The following is a 17026-nucleotide window of genomic DNA, read 5'->3' as shown; positions in this document are numbered from 1 at the left end:
AGAGAGAGCAGGAACACAAGTAGAGGGAGTGGGAGAGGGAGAAGCAGGCTTCTCGCGGAGCAGGGAGCCCGATGCGGGGCTCGATCCCAGGACCCTGGGATCATGACCCGAGCTGAAGGCAGACGCTTAACAACTGAGCCACCCAGGTGCCCCAACACTGTATCCTTTGATGGTATGGCTACTCTGTATTTATCTGCTCAGTGGCCTTTGATTTGTAAAGATTTATATTTATACTAAGGTTTTGTTTTTTTTTTTTTTAATTTTTAGTGAAGCTTATCTGAACTGAAATGGAAATGCCTCAAATCCCTTAAAGCAGGGATCTTCGGAAATCTCCGTGTGTTTGCACATTGACCCTACTGAGTTTTCATAGGCTATGATGAAGAATATAACAGTGAAAAGTCCAGACAGGGACTCCACCTAAATTAGATTTTTTTTTTTTTTGATAAATGTGTATTTACCTTTTTCAGAATTTTGTAAGTCAGGCAGTTTTCCTGTCCTTTAAATTTCCTTTCCCAGAAAGATGTCCTCGTGCTTTAAGGGTATGGTCAAAGGCACTTTTGAAAAAGTGTACATTGATTCTGGAAAGAAACCTTCTGCTTTCAGCTGCTATTCTATGTAAGGCTCAGAAGCATGGAAAGAAAACAGGAAGATCAAGTTTGAATCCACCTGGAGGTTAGTTTACCTGCACAGGTGAACTCTTGGCAATGTTAAGTGGACTAGACATCCATTTGTCACATTTTCCCACAGAGTAGCATTCTTGTAGCTCTTTCCTGCAATCCATAGTAGATGAAACTACTTAGGAAAGAGAAAAGCATCATATGGTCAGGTCATATATCTCTAAGAGAACCTCGACAGTACATTCCCGATCCTTCCAGTAGAGTCTGTGTCAGTCTGGTGCATCTTTCTTGCCTCTGTGGGGTAAGTTTGCATTTTCCTATAAAATTTGATTTAATGGTTTTCATAGGAAAAAAACAAAAAACAAAACCAATACCACAATTCATCGAAGGAAAATTAGGCTTTACGTTTTATCAAAAATCCTTAAATAAGTATACCATTGTCTGGGCATACTGATTGTATTTTCTCTAAAGACAGAAATGCCAGCAGTTTAGGTTTAGTTTTCAAGGGAAGAGGGAGAAGACAAAAAGAAATAGCACTACAGGAAAATGTCAGGTCATAGACACTGATGATGCTATTTAAATGGTGTGCCATAATCATATTAGGGCAGAGCACATGGAATTCCCGATTTCTGCATGACAGTGAAGAAGGGCCAGCAATTATCTCTGTGTGTGTGTGTGTGTGTGTGTGTCTGTTTGCTCTACCTTCCCACCCTATTTTGCTAATTCCATTGAGGGGCAAGAAGAGATAATCCAGACACCCAGAACAGGAGGAAAAGGTCTGCAGCTGTGCTGGGAGGGACTGGTGTGAAGAGAGAGGCTCAGTCAGACTTGGAGTTTTGTGCTATTGCACGTGAATGCTCTGGAACTGCCCTAATCGACTGAAAATGAGCCGGCTACGGTCATATGGAACAGGTCTGTTTAGCCACATCGCTGGGTAGCACGGCAGATGGTAGACCGTCAATGGGTGGTATTGATTGGCTGGATTTGCCTTAGGGTAACAAGACTATGGTCCTTAAAACCCCGCTTCATCTTATTTTCCTTTGTGCAGCTATGTACAGTTGTGGTTTTCTCTTCTCACTCCCCAAGCCCCCAATATCTCCTTTTTTTCCCTTTTCAAATCAAAAGCCTTTCTTGGTAATCAAAATAGAGAGGTTACCTTGAGATAAACACTCTTTAAATTATCACCAAGGGAAGAAAACTTGAGAATATTTTATTTACTAGGCTGATTACATTTTAATGTTTGAAGAAAGTGACATTTTTTAATTAGTGTTTAAGACATATGGTGAGTGTACAAATTAGCTTATTTCATACAACCAGAATTTGATGAGAGCAACTCCTCCTTCTCATTCCCCAGTTAAAAATTGTCACTTGAAACTTAATATATGCGAGGAGGTTAAATGGTATTAAGTGATGCAGCCTTGACTTAAAGATGAAGAAGACAGTCACTGTTGTGTGTGGCTAAATATTGCCTGGATGGACTGGAAAAATACTAGTTTCGACATCTGTGTTTGCAAGAGGATGTGGAAGTTTCGGGGCTTTAATTTTGTCTGGCCAAGGAAACAAAATCCCAGGTATCTGTGTGTGTTGGTTTCTCTTTTAGATACGAGGGAACGTAGAAGAGTGGATGCACGCTCTGTAATAAAATCCTCCTTAAAATCAGGCCATAGAACAATATAAGGGATGAGATTTATTTTTGTCCAGGTCGTTCTTTATCTTTGAACATCCACCCTCCATCACTTGGGGTTTTCAGCTTGGGACATTCTATTTATTCCTGGCACAGGAGCAGATTAATTGGAATAGAATTGTACAAAGGAGACACCAAGTTAGCTATATACCCAAAATAACATAGGACAGAAATGTTCCACTTTGAGGCAGATCTTAAGGAAAAAGAACAGGACTGGGGAGAGATATATGATTACTTTGCTCTTGTGGTTGTTTATAGCTATTCGTATAATTGCATTTTTAAAAGAGATGCTTAAGATTTTTTTTTCAGTGTCTTTTAAAAAGCTGTTGGGTTATTTCCTATCATGACAGACCCTATCAAATAAGCCTAATGCTTTACTCAGAAGAAAAGTTGCACCCTTAAACTCTTGCCTCCATCTTGTATGTGCTTCGTCCATATGTTTACTTTTGAATTGGGTTTTTATCACGTGAGTCAATATTTTTCTCTTTTTGCTAAAGGAAAATATTTCCATGGAGTTTTTGGTACACCCCTCCACCCCCTGCCTTGCTCTGTGTTGATTGGATTTTCCATGTTCATCCTTTGCTGAATGAAACAAAGCGTGTTTGTGTTTCATTCTTCACAGTTCTTATTAGGATTGGTGATGGTGTTTTGTTTTGTTTCCTCGCTATAAGTCAGGAGAAGAAATTTTATTTATTTATTTTGACAAGATACAGAGAGATACAAGACACGAAGCCTGTTAGGATGCTGGAGTTTCTGGTGTTACATTCTACACCTAAAAGGAGAAACAACAACAACACAATCCTTTAAGATGGTTCATTTGAATCTGTGCACTCTACCCACCTGGTGGTTATATAGTGAACTGTTACTTTAAAGAGTAGTTTAACACCAGCCATGTTTGGGGCAGGCTGCTCTTGCAAAAGAGAGCAGTACATGTAACAGGAGTCTACTGTGTGTGAGATAAGGGGAAAATTCAGCTCACTGACTAGAGGTTTTAATGTGCGAACTCTAGGGAAATAATATATTGACTGTTCCGTGGCGCACAAGAAAATTGAAGAACCCTTTGCAGACGGAGTGCTTTGCAAAGGATTCTATCTGTTTCTCTTAAAACAAAATCTGTGGCAAGATGTTTGAAATCAGCAGGACGCTTAATGCTGCTTTGTTAAATAATGAGGTAATATTTTGTCACTTTTTTCTGGGCAGCATCTGTTTTCCCCCCCTCATTCCCCCCCCCCCATGTTTATGAAGGATTCTTTTTCTTTTTCTTTTCTCTTTTTTCTTTTTTTTTCTTCATGGAAGTCAAGGAATACAGTTCACGCTTCCCTTTCTGTTCCTTCCTTTTGGTGCTTTTGGAGAATTTGGTTTGTCTTTTTTATTTGCAGTTTCAGCTGGCTGCTGTTTCCTAGCCCATTGTGCCACGTAAGGCTTCTCCTCTGCGCGGAGTAGGTAGTTATTAACGCTGAATTGGCTTCTGGTACAGTCCATCTGGACTCTGTGTGGGAAAGCTGGCTGCCGGCGACTGATGCTGACATGTCCGCAACCTTTGGGATGTGTGCATGGTGGCAAGGGGCTGACCGATATGAGATTCCTTCTTTTAAGGGAAATTGTTATTAATGAGTCAAGAAACTGCTCATTTATGGTAAGAGGGATACAGCGGCGCTAGCAGCCCCACAGCTTTGGGATATCATTTTTAGGTTGGCTTAGCTGCCTGAGTGAGACAAGTTTCTTTCTGTGGTGGTGGAGGATTGTGGCAGGAAAAAAAAAATCATGCATGACTGGGAGACTTGCCTGCCTGATTCTTGAGATAATATATTGAGAATCTGTTGCTTTACAAATGTCACACCACTGATGGAGCGGTCAGCCCCTCACTCTGAAAGATGAATGGTACTATTGGAAATGCAATAATAAGGTTGACTTTTCCCAACAATAGGATTCTGCCTTTGTCTTTAGAGAAAAGGCCTCTGAGGACATTTGTGCATTTGTTTGAGGATTCCATTGAAAGACTTTAGAGTGGAGGTTTTTTGGAGAAGTGATCAATATACAAAGTGCATGGTTTTTTGTTTTTTTTTTAACCTGGCAAAACCAGCGAATTATTTATACTGTAATATACAGTTCCTGTTTCAGAAGAGTGGCCAGAACATCTTTGGATATACCTAATGGTAATTAATGGCTCATGAAGTGTGCTGAGATTAGTATGGATGGGGGAGAATGGTTTTAAGAAATTCTGACTTTTCTAACCTCCAGAGAAAAACAAAGTAAATATTTTGTTCTGGAGCGAGCTGTTTTCATTTGTGTGTTTGTCAGCATTGTGTTCATGGTTTTCTTCTCACAATATTTCCGTATTGGGGAGATCACACTCAGAGTTTCTGTCATTGATTTGGGGCACCTGTATCTGCCCTGTGTCTGTATGTTGAGCTCTTTAGAACACTTAACCTATGAATTCATCCCTAGAACACAGTTCAACAGATACTGTAGTACTATTGTGACTCGGTAGGACTCTTTGTATATTTGCTAGAGAAATTATTTTAAAAGTTTACTTAATTCAGTCTTGTTCCACTCGAAGGGGTTATAGTTTTAACATTTCTACTTTTCTATTTCATGGATTTTTATTTCTAACAGCTGAATGTATTTATATTCAAGTCTAATTCTCCACAGAGTGTACCCAACCCATTTTGTTTTGTGGTATATCTGTATTTTTAAAAGTGTGCATATCTATGTATATTTATGTGTGTGTGTTTGTGAAATAGTAGCTGGAGAGAATAGTTTTATTTTTTTTTAACACAAAGGTTATTTTCTTTTCTAATAATTTTTCACAGACACATCTATTCTTGGACTTGAAGCCCAGAGTGTAGCATGATTTTCGGTCTATATTTTTATTCTGCCCAGTCCCATCTCCTGTCAACTCCAGCCAAAGATTTAAAATTATGTTGAATTATTTCTTTAGTAATATTTGTTACCTCTATGTATTCATTGAGGAACCAATTGACTAAGTTATGAATTAAATAAATAGCGGTAAGTTAGCTTTTTGGATAGAAGTAAAGCAAAAACTCCTCAGGTAAGCCCCTTTAAAACCCAAACCAGAACAAAATACTACATTATTGAAGACTGGTATTGTAGAGGTTATGAAATGTAAAACATAGGTATGCAAACTGTGTACATCACGACACACTTGCTAAATGTCTCTTTGCAAGTCTTTTAAGAGACCAAAGAAAAAAGACATCTTTTGAAGGAGAGAAGCAAAATCACGAGTTCACTTCAGCAAGATATGCACTCTGCACCAGTCATGAAATGATGCTGTTGTCAAAAGCATGCTTTACATTCTTTAGAGCATGGGGAAAGCAAAGAGAGAACGTGTTTTAGTGCATTTTTAAAAATTCAGATCATGCCCCTATCCAAGTTGAGAAATAAATTCATTTAAATAAATCATTCATCATTCTCTGTTTTGAAAAGCTCAGACAGAAGGCAGAAAGGTAGAGGCTGACAGCTGCCCCCCCACCTCCCCCCAGCTTTTTTTTCTTTTCTTTTTTTTTTTTAGCAAGTAGGTTTCTGAAGCAAACTTGTAGGAACCCAGTTCGCGGAGCAAACACAATCTCAAACTTGTTTTCTCTTGAAACGCTGGCCATGTTAGCTGCAGAATGAGCATTACTTCCTAAAAATCAGCAATATTAGGAAATAATAAAGTTAAAATGTAGATGTATCAGCACATTAAAGTGCTTTTGTTGTATCTTTAAGCCTAGAGGCAGATCATTAAATATGCATTTCGCTAGAAAGCAACTGTCGAGAAAGATAAGGTGCTTGAAAATATTCTGTACTGGAAAAGCCCTCTGTCAAAGGGGTTTGGTGGTGCAGCCTTCAGGACGGGGGGGAAAGGGAGGACACTCCCACTGGTAAGGTTTGCAAGCGGCCGGCTGATGACCTGCAGTTGTTACAGTACTTTTGAGCTAGGAGGAGGGAAAAGGTAAAAATACAAGTATGGCTGTTGTTGCTTCAGCCTGGCCTTAATTACCAGACACAAGAAGCAGTTCAGAAATCTGGTCTCTGTTGTTGTAGAGGTCACCAAATCATTAACATCGTCAATCTGGCAGTAGCTAATTTAAATAGCACCTGATGTTGCAACGCCTCCCTTCGTTTCCCCAGCCAATCAGATCCTGGCTTCGGCTGACAGATGGTCCCATAAATGGATGTAAAAAGGGGAAGCTTCGAGCCAATTTCAGCAAGGCTCTGTTCAGTTGTTCTTATCTACATCCTAGAATCGGGGGTTTCAGCTCACTGCTCCTTTTCTTTCTTTTTTTTTTTTTCTCTCCCCCCCCGTCCCCTCCCCCCAAATAATTGATTTACTTTACAATCATCCACACTGTGTTTTGTGGATCTTTAAATATATATAACAATAGTAGTCATTTAAAAAAATATATCCTGAAACCTTTGCAAATTTTAAGAGAAGAGTCGAAGCTCTGCGAGACCCAATATTTGCCAATAAGAATGGTTATGGTAGGTATGACTAGATTTATAATCTGTTGTTTGTGTTGCTGGAGGGAAGAAAAGCATCTACACCTTGACCAGTCTTATGCTTGCACAAGAGTTTAGTTCTCTGCTGCTGTTTGGTTCCTACATTTACTATCTCTTTTGTGTAGAGAGTGCCGGTAGGTCCTTTTATTGAAAAGCAGTGGGGAAATGGATTGTCATTTTTAACAGGTCATTGTCAGTTTTCCCTTCAACATAAAGGAGGGGTTGGTGTAGAGGGGAGGTGGGCAGAAATAATTGCTGGTTTGTTGAAAGAGGTTATATTACACGAGACCATATTGGCAGAAAGGGGATTTTTTTTTTTTTTTTTTGTAAGGGAGAGGGGGTTTGTCTGTGTGCCTGGGTTTTGTGGGGCTGGAGGTGGATGCAGCGGGGTTAGGAATCTCCATTTCCGTGCTGGAAATTTAAAGATCGAGAGGCAGTTCCTGGATACTGAACGTTGAGATGGGCAGTTGTGTTTTGGGGGACTGCGCAGTCAGAACGGCAAAGAGAGTGATTTATTTGGGCTTCAGTAAATGCTGCATCTTGTATTTCAAAGAGTTTCCTGTCATGACCTCATAAAAAAGAGGAGGCGGCTTGTATGTGTAGCGGTGCCTGGCGTGTTGAGTTGTTGCTTCCTTCTCTGGGCAGCAGCTCTGTAAGAAGGAATGTCAGCTTTTACATAACGTTCCTTTCCGCTTTTGACACACTGTGTGAGGGTCCATCTTCTTCTGATCACAGATGGAGTGGAATGGCTTGAAGATGGTAAGTGAAAATTCAGAGGAAGACAGCTTGGAGATTCCAGCCGTGTGTGTGCGTGTGTGTGTGTGTGTGTGTGTGTAAGGATGATGGACTGTGCATCGTGAATCACTGTGCAGATCGTGTGTATGTGTGTGTTTATTAGTATTTCTCTTTTCTGAAAGCCAGAATCCATCTCCAAGTGTAATGCCACTGCATGCACACAAGGCACCCACACTGCCTCTTCCATCGAACACACATTTAGCCAAGCAAGGTTGGTGTCTTTTTTGACAATCACAATGTCACCGTTGCTGTTGGCTGGCGTGTCCACCGCCTCTGTGAGCTTTCAGCAGAATTACATGACTGTTAAAGTTAAAGGCACATTTCTTTTTCAGTCTCCTGCTAGGAGTGATGGGGAAGGCTGGGTATGAGGGGTGGAGGAGGTGAGGTTCAGTACCAGCAGATGCAATTGTGAAACAGGACTTTGGGATGTGGAATGGGAAGTAGAAAACCTTTCTGCCAAAGTAGTAAATCTATTTTTAGCGTCATCTTTTTCGGAAAAAAAAAAAAAAGAAGCAGGGAAACTCCTTGAGTGCCGCTCCTGTCGCCTGATGTTGACCCTGAAGATATGGCACAAAATGGCACAATCAGATGCCACGAGTGCCCACTTTGACTTTGAATTTCACCAGCAATAGCTTTCACAGGGTTTCAAAGCCGGGTATGTGGGGAGGCTGTAAATTCATATCCATCTCACTTATTTTTTGCTAGAAAAGCCTGGGGAGGACTTTTCGCTCTGCATAGATGTTATAACAAAGCTGTGGTCTTTTTCCCATTCTTAGAGGATTGCCTTTGTCTGGCTGCTTGTTTTGATGGGTGTAAAACAAATAAGATTAGACCGAGCAGCCCAACTGAAAGCGATAGCTGGGAGGAAAACCCAATGAAAGGTTGCCGGGGAAACGAACAGAGGAAAAGCCGAGTAGGGAGCAGGTGGCTATCATGAGAACACACTGCAAACAGTGTAAAAAAGGGGGGGAGGACAGGACCTCGATTATCTTTGCTGTTCTTTGTGGCCGGCCCAACTTTAATTATTCTTTATAAATAGGTGTTAATTACATTTCTAACTCTGGTTTACAGTGATTTTTAGAAATCTATTTTTAAGCATCTGTTCTGTCTCTCCTGTTTTTTTTTTTTTTTTTTTTTTTTTTTTGGTTTAAAAAACAGAGGGAGAGAGAGAAAAGAAGAAGAGGGGGAAGGGAGGGTAGGGAATCTTGCTTTCTCTCTCTCTCTCTCTCTCTTTCCCCCTTTTCCCTGCTGTGAAATTGTACGTGCGAAAAATCGCAAGGAATCCTGTGAGGCCATTTGAAAAAAAATGTAAATTATATTGAATGAAGTTGACGGAAGCATAATAGTGAACTCCCACAGCTGATAGGTTCTGCAAATGATTCCTTAGAAATTTCCAGCAAATATCCATTGGAGAAATATAGGTAGAATAGATTTACCCTAAAGCAATGATTTTGTGCTAGGTGATATTGGTGTTTTTACTAAATCAGATGTTGATACTACAATTCCAGGGAGTTCATTGTATCTCTCATTTTATATCCCAAGTAGAAATTACTTTTAAAAATAATAAATGAAAAACTGTGTTCTGGCCTTTTGCTTCGTTTTCCTCTCTATACCTCCAACCCCAAGGTCCATCAGGCTGCACCCTTGCAGCAACTGCAAGGCATTTGGTCCTGGGTCTGGTCTTAGCATAAACTGAGTGAAAAGCTGATTTTTTTTTTTTTAGTGTCTCTGAACGTCTAGGACCCGTGCGTGCGCTGGGTGACAGGCATCTCTCCCTTTTTCTCTGAGTGTGCTTTACTAGTAGTCTCTTTTTCTCATGATGGTGGGTACCAGAAGGACTGAAAGGTATAGTGCTCAGGCAAAAAGGATGTAAAATAAAAACCATGATCTGTTATGATTTCTTCCAAATTAGATATATGATCAGGTAGCTAATATTAAACCCCAAAATGAGAGATTAAAAAATACTGAAATATGCTTAAAAGGTTAGGAAATATAATTGGCTTTACTGAAAGTACTCTTAATTTTTACTCTCTCCATTGCAAATCTCTGCACTCACCTCCCCCCCTTCTTTTTTCCTTGCAAGGGGCTTCTTTTTGTTTTGTCTTCTTATTGGGGGATTTTTAAAATTTGTTTTGACTCTTGAGGTAAAAATAAATAAACTTATTTTTTTGTCATATGTCATACACTTGAACCTTTGCATAACTATATGTCTCTTAAAAATTATGATAATTTTTTTTATTATCTCTAATATAGTTTTTTTTCTGAGAAATTTCTAGCATTTTTTAGTTAGGGGAAAATAATTTCCATAAGAACTGTCACCTTGTCTTGGGTTGTAAAAAAGACACGTGGTTCTACCGCTGACCTTTCTTGCTTCTTTGTCTTAAAAATATTAATGCCTACTACCTGCATGTGGAGGTGTGCCTTTACGGAAGCATAAGGCTGAGTGTGCATTTATTAAGAAATGAAAATCTGATCGGAAATATTTCTGCAAATATCACCTGACTACATCGAAGTTTTAATGATCAGAATGTCCGTATATGTCATTGTAACATCATGGCTACATCGTTTAATATTTAAATTTTTAAAAAGATAAAATGAACATAAATAGGGAAATGGCTGAGAAATTGCTTTGGGAATCACTGACTTATAATTTTAATATCTCAGATAAAAAAAACCTAACAAGCAACTTAACCACTCATTTTTGTAGTCCCATTCATTTCTAACTGCCATTCATTCAAGTCATCCTCCTGGCCAGATATAGATGAGCTTGCTTCTGTTTGATAGTTTTCCAAAGCCTTCAAACTTTTTTCTCTCCCAATAGCCCTTCCTGGGTCCTTTGAATATTCAAAGATTTTGTGATGAGACGAAGGCCAGATTGTTGTGAGCTAATAATAATAGAATTTTTTTTTTTAAGGAAAGAGAAAGAAAATGAGCTACGCATTTGCATTTTAGTTCTTAACTCAGTCTTGAAAAAGGGTTTGAGACGTGGTAGACTTCAGGTATTTTAAACTTAGCATTTCTGTTGGGGATAATCTATTTGACATTTCGAATCTAGAAATCATTGCCTGAGTAGTGCTTTGTGTGTGTGTTCAGTATCTTTAAAAGAATTTGTGGGTGAATCAAGGTGTTTTTCTCAAGTAAGAATTACCACTAGCAATGAAAGGGTTTCCTCAGGGCAAGTCCTTTCTTTGGTTTGATTTCTCCCCTTTGCACTCATTTCCTTATTGTGGGTGGATTCTTTTCCTCTATGTAGACCACATACTATTCCTTCCATGAGGATATACGTTGTTTCACTTAGCCCTTGGCATCTTAATGCCTTATTTTAATTAAAAAAAAAAAAAAAAACGAAACAAATTGTGTGTACCCGTAAATAAGGAATGGCGGTCTTGATAGAGGTCATTGTATGTGGACAGAGGTACTTTGGCCTTGACAAATTTCTTCATCAGTTCCAATGATCTGTGGCCACCAGGCACTTAATTTATATGCCTGGACACTTAATATGTACATTTGTTGGTGAGCTGGCCCGCGGGTGTTAGACACATGAGTGTGCGCTGGCAAATGCTGCAATGCAGTATTTTTTCCCAGTGTCATTAGGAATTTGGGGGGTGTGAAGGGACACAAACATTCTTAAGCTTTTATCTTACTATCTTCCAGTAGATGGACCATGTTGTACAGAATTGGCCAATTCTCCTTTTAAAAGTGAAGTCAACCTTTTATTGCCCGCTGTCTGTTTTTCCATCCATTTGATGGATATGTGGAAAGTATGTATATGTGAGAGAGGGAGACTCTGTGGGTGTGTGTGTGTGTGTCTGTGTGTGTGTGTGCGCGTATCTGTGTAAGCATGTGTGTTTCTGGAATCCTGCACCTGTCTTAGGTTTTCCTTATTTGGTATTACCAAATATGTATACATATTTGCAAGTATATGTGCCTCTAAAAAGGGAAAGAAAACCAAACTGGGCCGGCTTCCCATAAGAAGTGGCTTCTCCTCCAAGAGTTTTCTTATTAGAAAAATACGAAACTTAATCAAAAAAGATAGATCCAGACCCTGCAGACCTGCATTAGAAACCAAACACCTTTCTTTAGTTGCCACTTGAGAAACTATAAATGTGCAGATTCATCACAATATTTGTGAGCTGGAAGCTGCTCTCTCAAGCAAGGGGCTGGGCTCAAATTAAAATGTACGTATATGTGGAAGGAGAGTTGTTTTTTTCTTTGGGAGCGTTTGAACCTAATCTTTAACCATTGGTAAAAACAAGTAGGAGGTAGGGTGGCTCTGTTAGCAATTTGTGCATTGTTTTGTGACTTTGTGTGTGTGTGCGTGTGCTTTAGAAACATCCTCGTATTTTTTAAATCTCAGTGTATTTTAAGGGTGGAGGGCTATTGTAGGTCAGTGGCTTTTTAAGGGTAAGAAGAAAGGTGATCTGTGGGTGGGTGGGAGTTGTCACAAGCAGTAATTGTCATAAATTACTCATCTAGAAGTGGAAAGGAAAAAGGCTGGAGGACAAGAGTGGAGAGGGGTACCAACATGTGGATCTGCACTTGCCGATATAAGAGATAATGAGTGATAAATTTGAACTGGTGCAGTGCGGGATGCCCGATAATCTCTCAGAACCTTGACTTTGCAGGTTCATTACTTCCTTGCTTGCTTGTTCACACCTTTAATTATATCCAGTTTGGGATGCTAGCTAGGGGCACCAAAGATGAGCCATTTTGTTTGTTGTTTACTTCATTAAGTATTCAGGCAGTGTGCTCACAATAGCTTTGGCGCATCAGTGTTAGGAATCAAGCACTTTGGAAGTGGAATTGTTACAAAAGAATAAAAAATAAGAAAGCAATCGGCCAGCTAGCTTGCTTTGGATGTTCACTCTGCTTAATGATAATATTTACGCTGTTCCTTGTACATTCATTAAGAAATGAATTATGCAATGTCAGTGCTCCTAATATGCTGGTGGCTCCCCCAACCCCTTACTCTATCTCTTTTTTCTCTCTCCCCATGCTCCACCCCCAAGATTTTGCCTTTTACTTGACCATTTTAGGACTGACCATTTTTGCTATGGGGAAGATCAGTATTCAGTTCCTCGTTGTATTTAATACCAGAGATATTTTCCCTTCAGTATGGGTCTTTCTTCGTACGGATCACGAAATGCTGAACACCATAAAGGAATCTTTAAATAATTTTTGTTGAGGAAGCAGTGAAAATGTTGAAGAAATGAGGTCAATGTAATTGTTGTGCTTGCGTTTTGTTTTTTGTTGTTTTTGGAAAGCCTTATTTTTAACCACAAAAGTAAAGTGCAAAACCAGCATATGTGATTTTTTAAAAATGGAAAAAGATTACAAGTCATAGGTCTCTATTAAAAATAACTTACCTGAGACTCTTGGTTTGAAGAATAACATTTCAGCTTGAGTTTAATTTTTTAATTATTCATGTTAAAGCTATAAAAATGTAATTCATAAATACTTTTTCTATTAAGTTTAGTTCTATTTTCAGGATATGAGGAAGCGGAGAAACAATTCTAGCAAGATGGAGAATTCTGAAAAACACACCACAACGTGGAGGTTGCCTCCTCTCTGCACTTTGTGGCATTGAATCCACTCCTGCTCATTCTATGAATCAGTTACCTTCTATTGTCTACTGTCTTGTTGCGACTAGCCCTTGAAGTTACTTTGCCAACTGTGTTCCTTGTAGAGGCTAGCTATCATTTGCTGTTAGATGAAGATGTGTTTATCGAGGACTTACTATGTGCATTTCTCTGGAAGATGGAAATCAAGGTCACCTTTTCTTTTTCTTCTGACACTGATCAAAAGACAGAATAAGAGTCTAAGTCCCTGTGATTGGAGCTAAAGTTGGAGTGAGGGATTTTAAGGTTGGATGTCACATAATGCAGTTTGTGTCAAGTTATGAGAAGAGATCTGTCGGAACATTCAAGTACACAAATGTTTTTCTTTTTGTATTTTTTGTAAGAGCCTAGGCATGACTCCAAAAGATAGAAATCAAAGATCATCTGGACATTTTTGTCTATAAGTTCCCATATATGCAGATGCTGGCTTTCAGGAAAAGGAAAGTTTAGACAGTTGGGAGGAACTTGTCTTTCTGTCAGCTACCCGTGGAGCTTAGCAAGAGCCTGTTAATTTTACAGAAATAAAATGCTGTTCTTCTAACAGAGATGACTCTGAGTACTTTTCCCCCATGTCACCCTCCAGGTAGGACCTGAGAAGATAGTGACCCTCCTGGCATGCCCCTGTGCAAACTTTTAAGTTTGCACATCAACAGACGTCATAGAGTAATGTGATACACACTTAGATGCTGCCATGTACTGTGTGTGTGGGGGGGGGGCGGTGGTATAGATAGACAGCCATGACCCCCGGTGTGCTCTGGGATGTGCCAAGAATGGCTTCTCAAGTAGCCTGTGTTTTCCTAAGCTTGCCAGTCTAAACCTTTGGAGTTTTCCTTTCTAATTTGTACATGAAAAATAACAGGCTGAGTTGAACTTTTTTTTTCGAGTGCCCCCTTTGAAGATGCAGCAGTAGTAAATACAGCTTTAATGATAAACTTTAGCTCTAAGTGCTATTTAAAAGTCTGTCGTGGAAAGCCTGAGAACTTGCAATCTTTACTAATGAAACTTTTATTAGGAGAGTGCTCACTTAAAATGGAGTAAACGACTAAGTCCCTGTAATGTGTGATTTTGACCAGATTTGACTCATCCCCTCTTATGTTACTTTTTGTAATGCAGCCAACCACACATCTAAAATTCTGGATATTGTACTTGTCTTCAATATTAATTATCTCTGTTGATGCACTGGGTACAGACAGTACAATTCCCACAAGTCCAGATTCTTACTGTAATACCCACACAAAAGTGATATTTATGAATAATATTGGGAAAGTTGTCCTCATGGTAACCATTCCCCAAAGGAAGCTTTACATAAATGTGCATTTATTATTCAGGATATTAAAAGGGAATCCTTAGCTTTTACTTTTTAATTTGGGCTAAAATATGTAAATTGGTTTTATTTTGGAGTTGCTCTGTTTTAGGTGGCTTTGGGGGAGGATAACTTTCTAGCTTGATGATATTTTAATCACCTCTGTAGTAGAAAGGGTTCCAAGACTGAAATCAACCTGGTTATTGTGATTAAGACCCAGGGGGCCAGTGTGCAGATGGGACTAAAAACATGTTACATCAACTTGTACATATGTAGAAAAATTAGATTTTTTCTGCTAGATACCACTGTCCCTGCATCTTTACCGTCAGGGGCCCGCTCAGAGGCTAAGGAATCCCAGGTCTGCCTCTGGATTCATAGGACCTTCATGTTGTGCTTGTGCAGGCAACCAGCTGGAAAGATTGCTCTTTGTCTTACAAAACCAGAAGTGCCAAGGACTTTGAAGGCAGGTGGATTGGGGGCTAGAGTCCTGACTTTCCCTATTAGTAACTGGGTGATCTTGGATGAGGTCCTTCAGCTTTCGAGCTTCAATTTCCTCATCTTTAAGATAGAGATGATAAGGCCTGACTCACAGGGTTTTATGTGGATCCGACGAGAAACAATATGGGAAGGTACCGGTCATACACCTGAATATTAAAAATGCTTAGAGGATGTTAGGTCTCTTTCAGTCTGCCCATGCCAGATGTCCTGAGGAGGAGTGACATTGAATGCTACCCTCATAGTCTCTGTCCTCTCCCCAGAACTAAAGCAGGGTGGGGGTGACACACAGTAATTTTTAAACACAGACAAGCCCTCAGTTCTTCCCTGGAATTATGTGGCTTTATTAAGTTTTTGGCATGCTCAAAGGCTTTTGCAAGGTACATTCATGGTCCCCTTTGGAATTAGAATTAACTTGGGATTTAGTTGTTAAAAGAGAAAAAAGGTGAACATAAAATTAATTTTAGTTGATGCTGTTTTTTCTTTTTTTAATTTCATGAAAGAGTCTGTTAAGAATTTCAGAAGTCAAGCAGAAAAAAAATCAGGTTAAGCTAATGAATATGGTCTCATCTTTGCTGTCTAAAATATATTATTATAACCTGTGAGTTATTTGACTTTGGCCCAGAAACCAGCTTACTTTGGAGCTATTTTTTTTCCTCTTCACCACATTAGCTTTTTTCTTCTATCCCTCTTATTTCCCCAACAGACTGAATTTTGAAGTTCTATTTTTCAAGGAGTGGTGAAGAGGTTGAGGCAAAAAGTGGCTTAATGAGATTTTTCTAACTTGCCATCAGTTTTCTTTCTCCTGCTTGGTGAGGCAAGATGATGGATGGCTTTGGCAGTGCAAACAGCTCTAGAAGCGATCACATTGACTGAAGAGGTGTGGGAGATGTGAGCAGAATGCTGGCCCTCAATTTATGACCCTCCCGTTTGCAGGAAAGAAAGAGACAGGACAAGAGTCACCGTAAAGGCCTGAAGTAGCTGTTGATCACATGTACTTGGGAAGGGTAATGGGGGGTGTCAGGACCGGTGTTAGGCCGAGCCTAATTTTGTGCCTTTTCCCCAAGGCTCTGAAAGGGGGAATAAACAGGCACGTTAAATAAAATTCACAAGCTATTCTAAATCAGGACCTGTTGCTGTCACCAGTGAGGACGAGAAAATGATACAAGTAGTACCTGAAGGGGTTCGAGACAGAAACTGAAAACGTAACCTCCTTGGAACAGTATTTTAATGTCATGGATTTTGGATTCCACTTTATGTAATCATGGGAAGGATGTGAAAGGGAGTCATTTTCTTCCTTCAATTTAAACCTTAAAATAAGGGGAAGGATTATAAATTGATCAGATCCCCCAAGCACCATTTTGCAGGCCCTATGCTGTTTAAAAAAAAAAAAAAAAAAAAAAAACCCTTTACTGTGAAACAGACAATAGAATTTTTCTCTTTCCATGCGTATCTATTTCAAGGCTTCCCCAAAGTTCTTCTAAGGATTTTGTAAGCAGCCTTGTGTGTGGTACACAAGCTCTCAGGAAGAATTTGGTTGATTTTTGCAATGTGTTTTGTATGGGCAGAAATAACGCCAGTTGAAAAAGGGGCTTGAATGTGGAGAGGAGTAGAAGATGTTTGTGCATAGTTTAGCCTAGAAAAATCTCACAGTTATTAATGAAAGACCAAAAAGAGATGATCGGGTGAGCCATTTGAGCAGGTGCCTGGGCAGGGGAGGGGCGGGTGGATATTCTTACGACCTCCTTGCTAGAAACATGTTCGTATTATTAAAAAATTGACCCCTATTTAAGCCAGTACTTGAGTTTCAATTCCTTCTTGCTTTACACCTCTGGCTTAAGGTTATCAGCGAGAAGAAAGACTTTTAGCTTAGAAGAGCTTTAGTAAAAACTCTTAAGCAGGTCTCTAGTTGGTGAATTTTGGAGACGTGGGCTTGCAGTTGCTATAATCATAACAGTACTCTTCCTGAACTATCGTCGTGTCAATTTTCCAAGAACAGAGGAGCAAGTTT

At 39.5% G+C, this 17026-nt stretch overlaps 1 protein-coding gene across 1 annotated transcript in view; it reads left to right on the top strand.

Annotated features, from left to right (window-relative positions):
* Positions 1–3819: 3819 nt before the first annotated feature.
* ELAVL4 (ELAV like RNA binding protein 4) overlaps positions 3820–17026 on the top strand; it is an 86473-nt gene continuing 73266 nt past the window's right edge. Inside the window, exon 1 of the mRNA XM_035018599.1 lies at positions 3820–3937. Coding sequence (XP_034874490.1) covers positions 3821–3937 — 117 coding nt within the window. The 5' untranslated portion in view covers position 3820. The remainder of the gene's footprint in view (positions 3938–17026) is intronic.

Source organism: Mirounga leonina, unplaced genomic scaffold (genome assembly GCF_011800145.1).
Source record: "Mirounga leonina isolate KUSES-001 unplaced genomic scaffold, KU_Mleo_1.0 Mir_173, whole genome shotgun sequence".
Classification (NCBI taxonomy): domain Eukaryota; kingdom Metazoa; phylum Chordata; class Mammalia; order Carnivora; family Phocidae; genus Mirounga; species Mirounga leonina.
The sequence above is the reverse complement of the archived record's forward strand: the minus strand, read 5'-3'. Positions and strand labels throughout refer to the sequence as shown.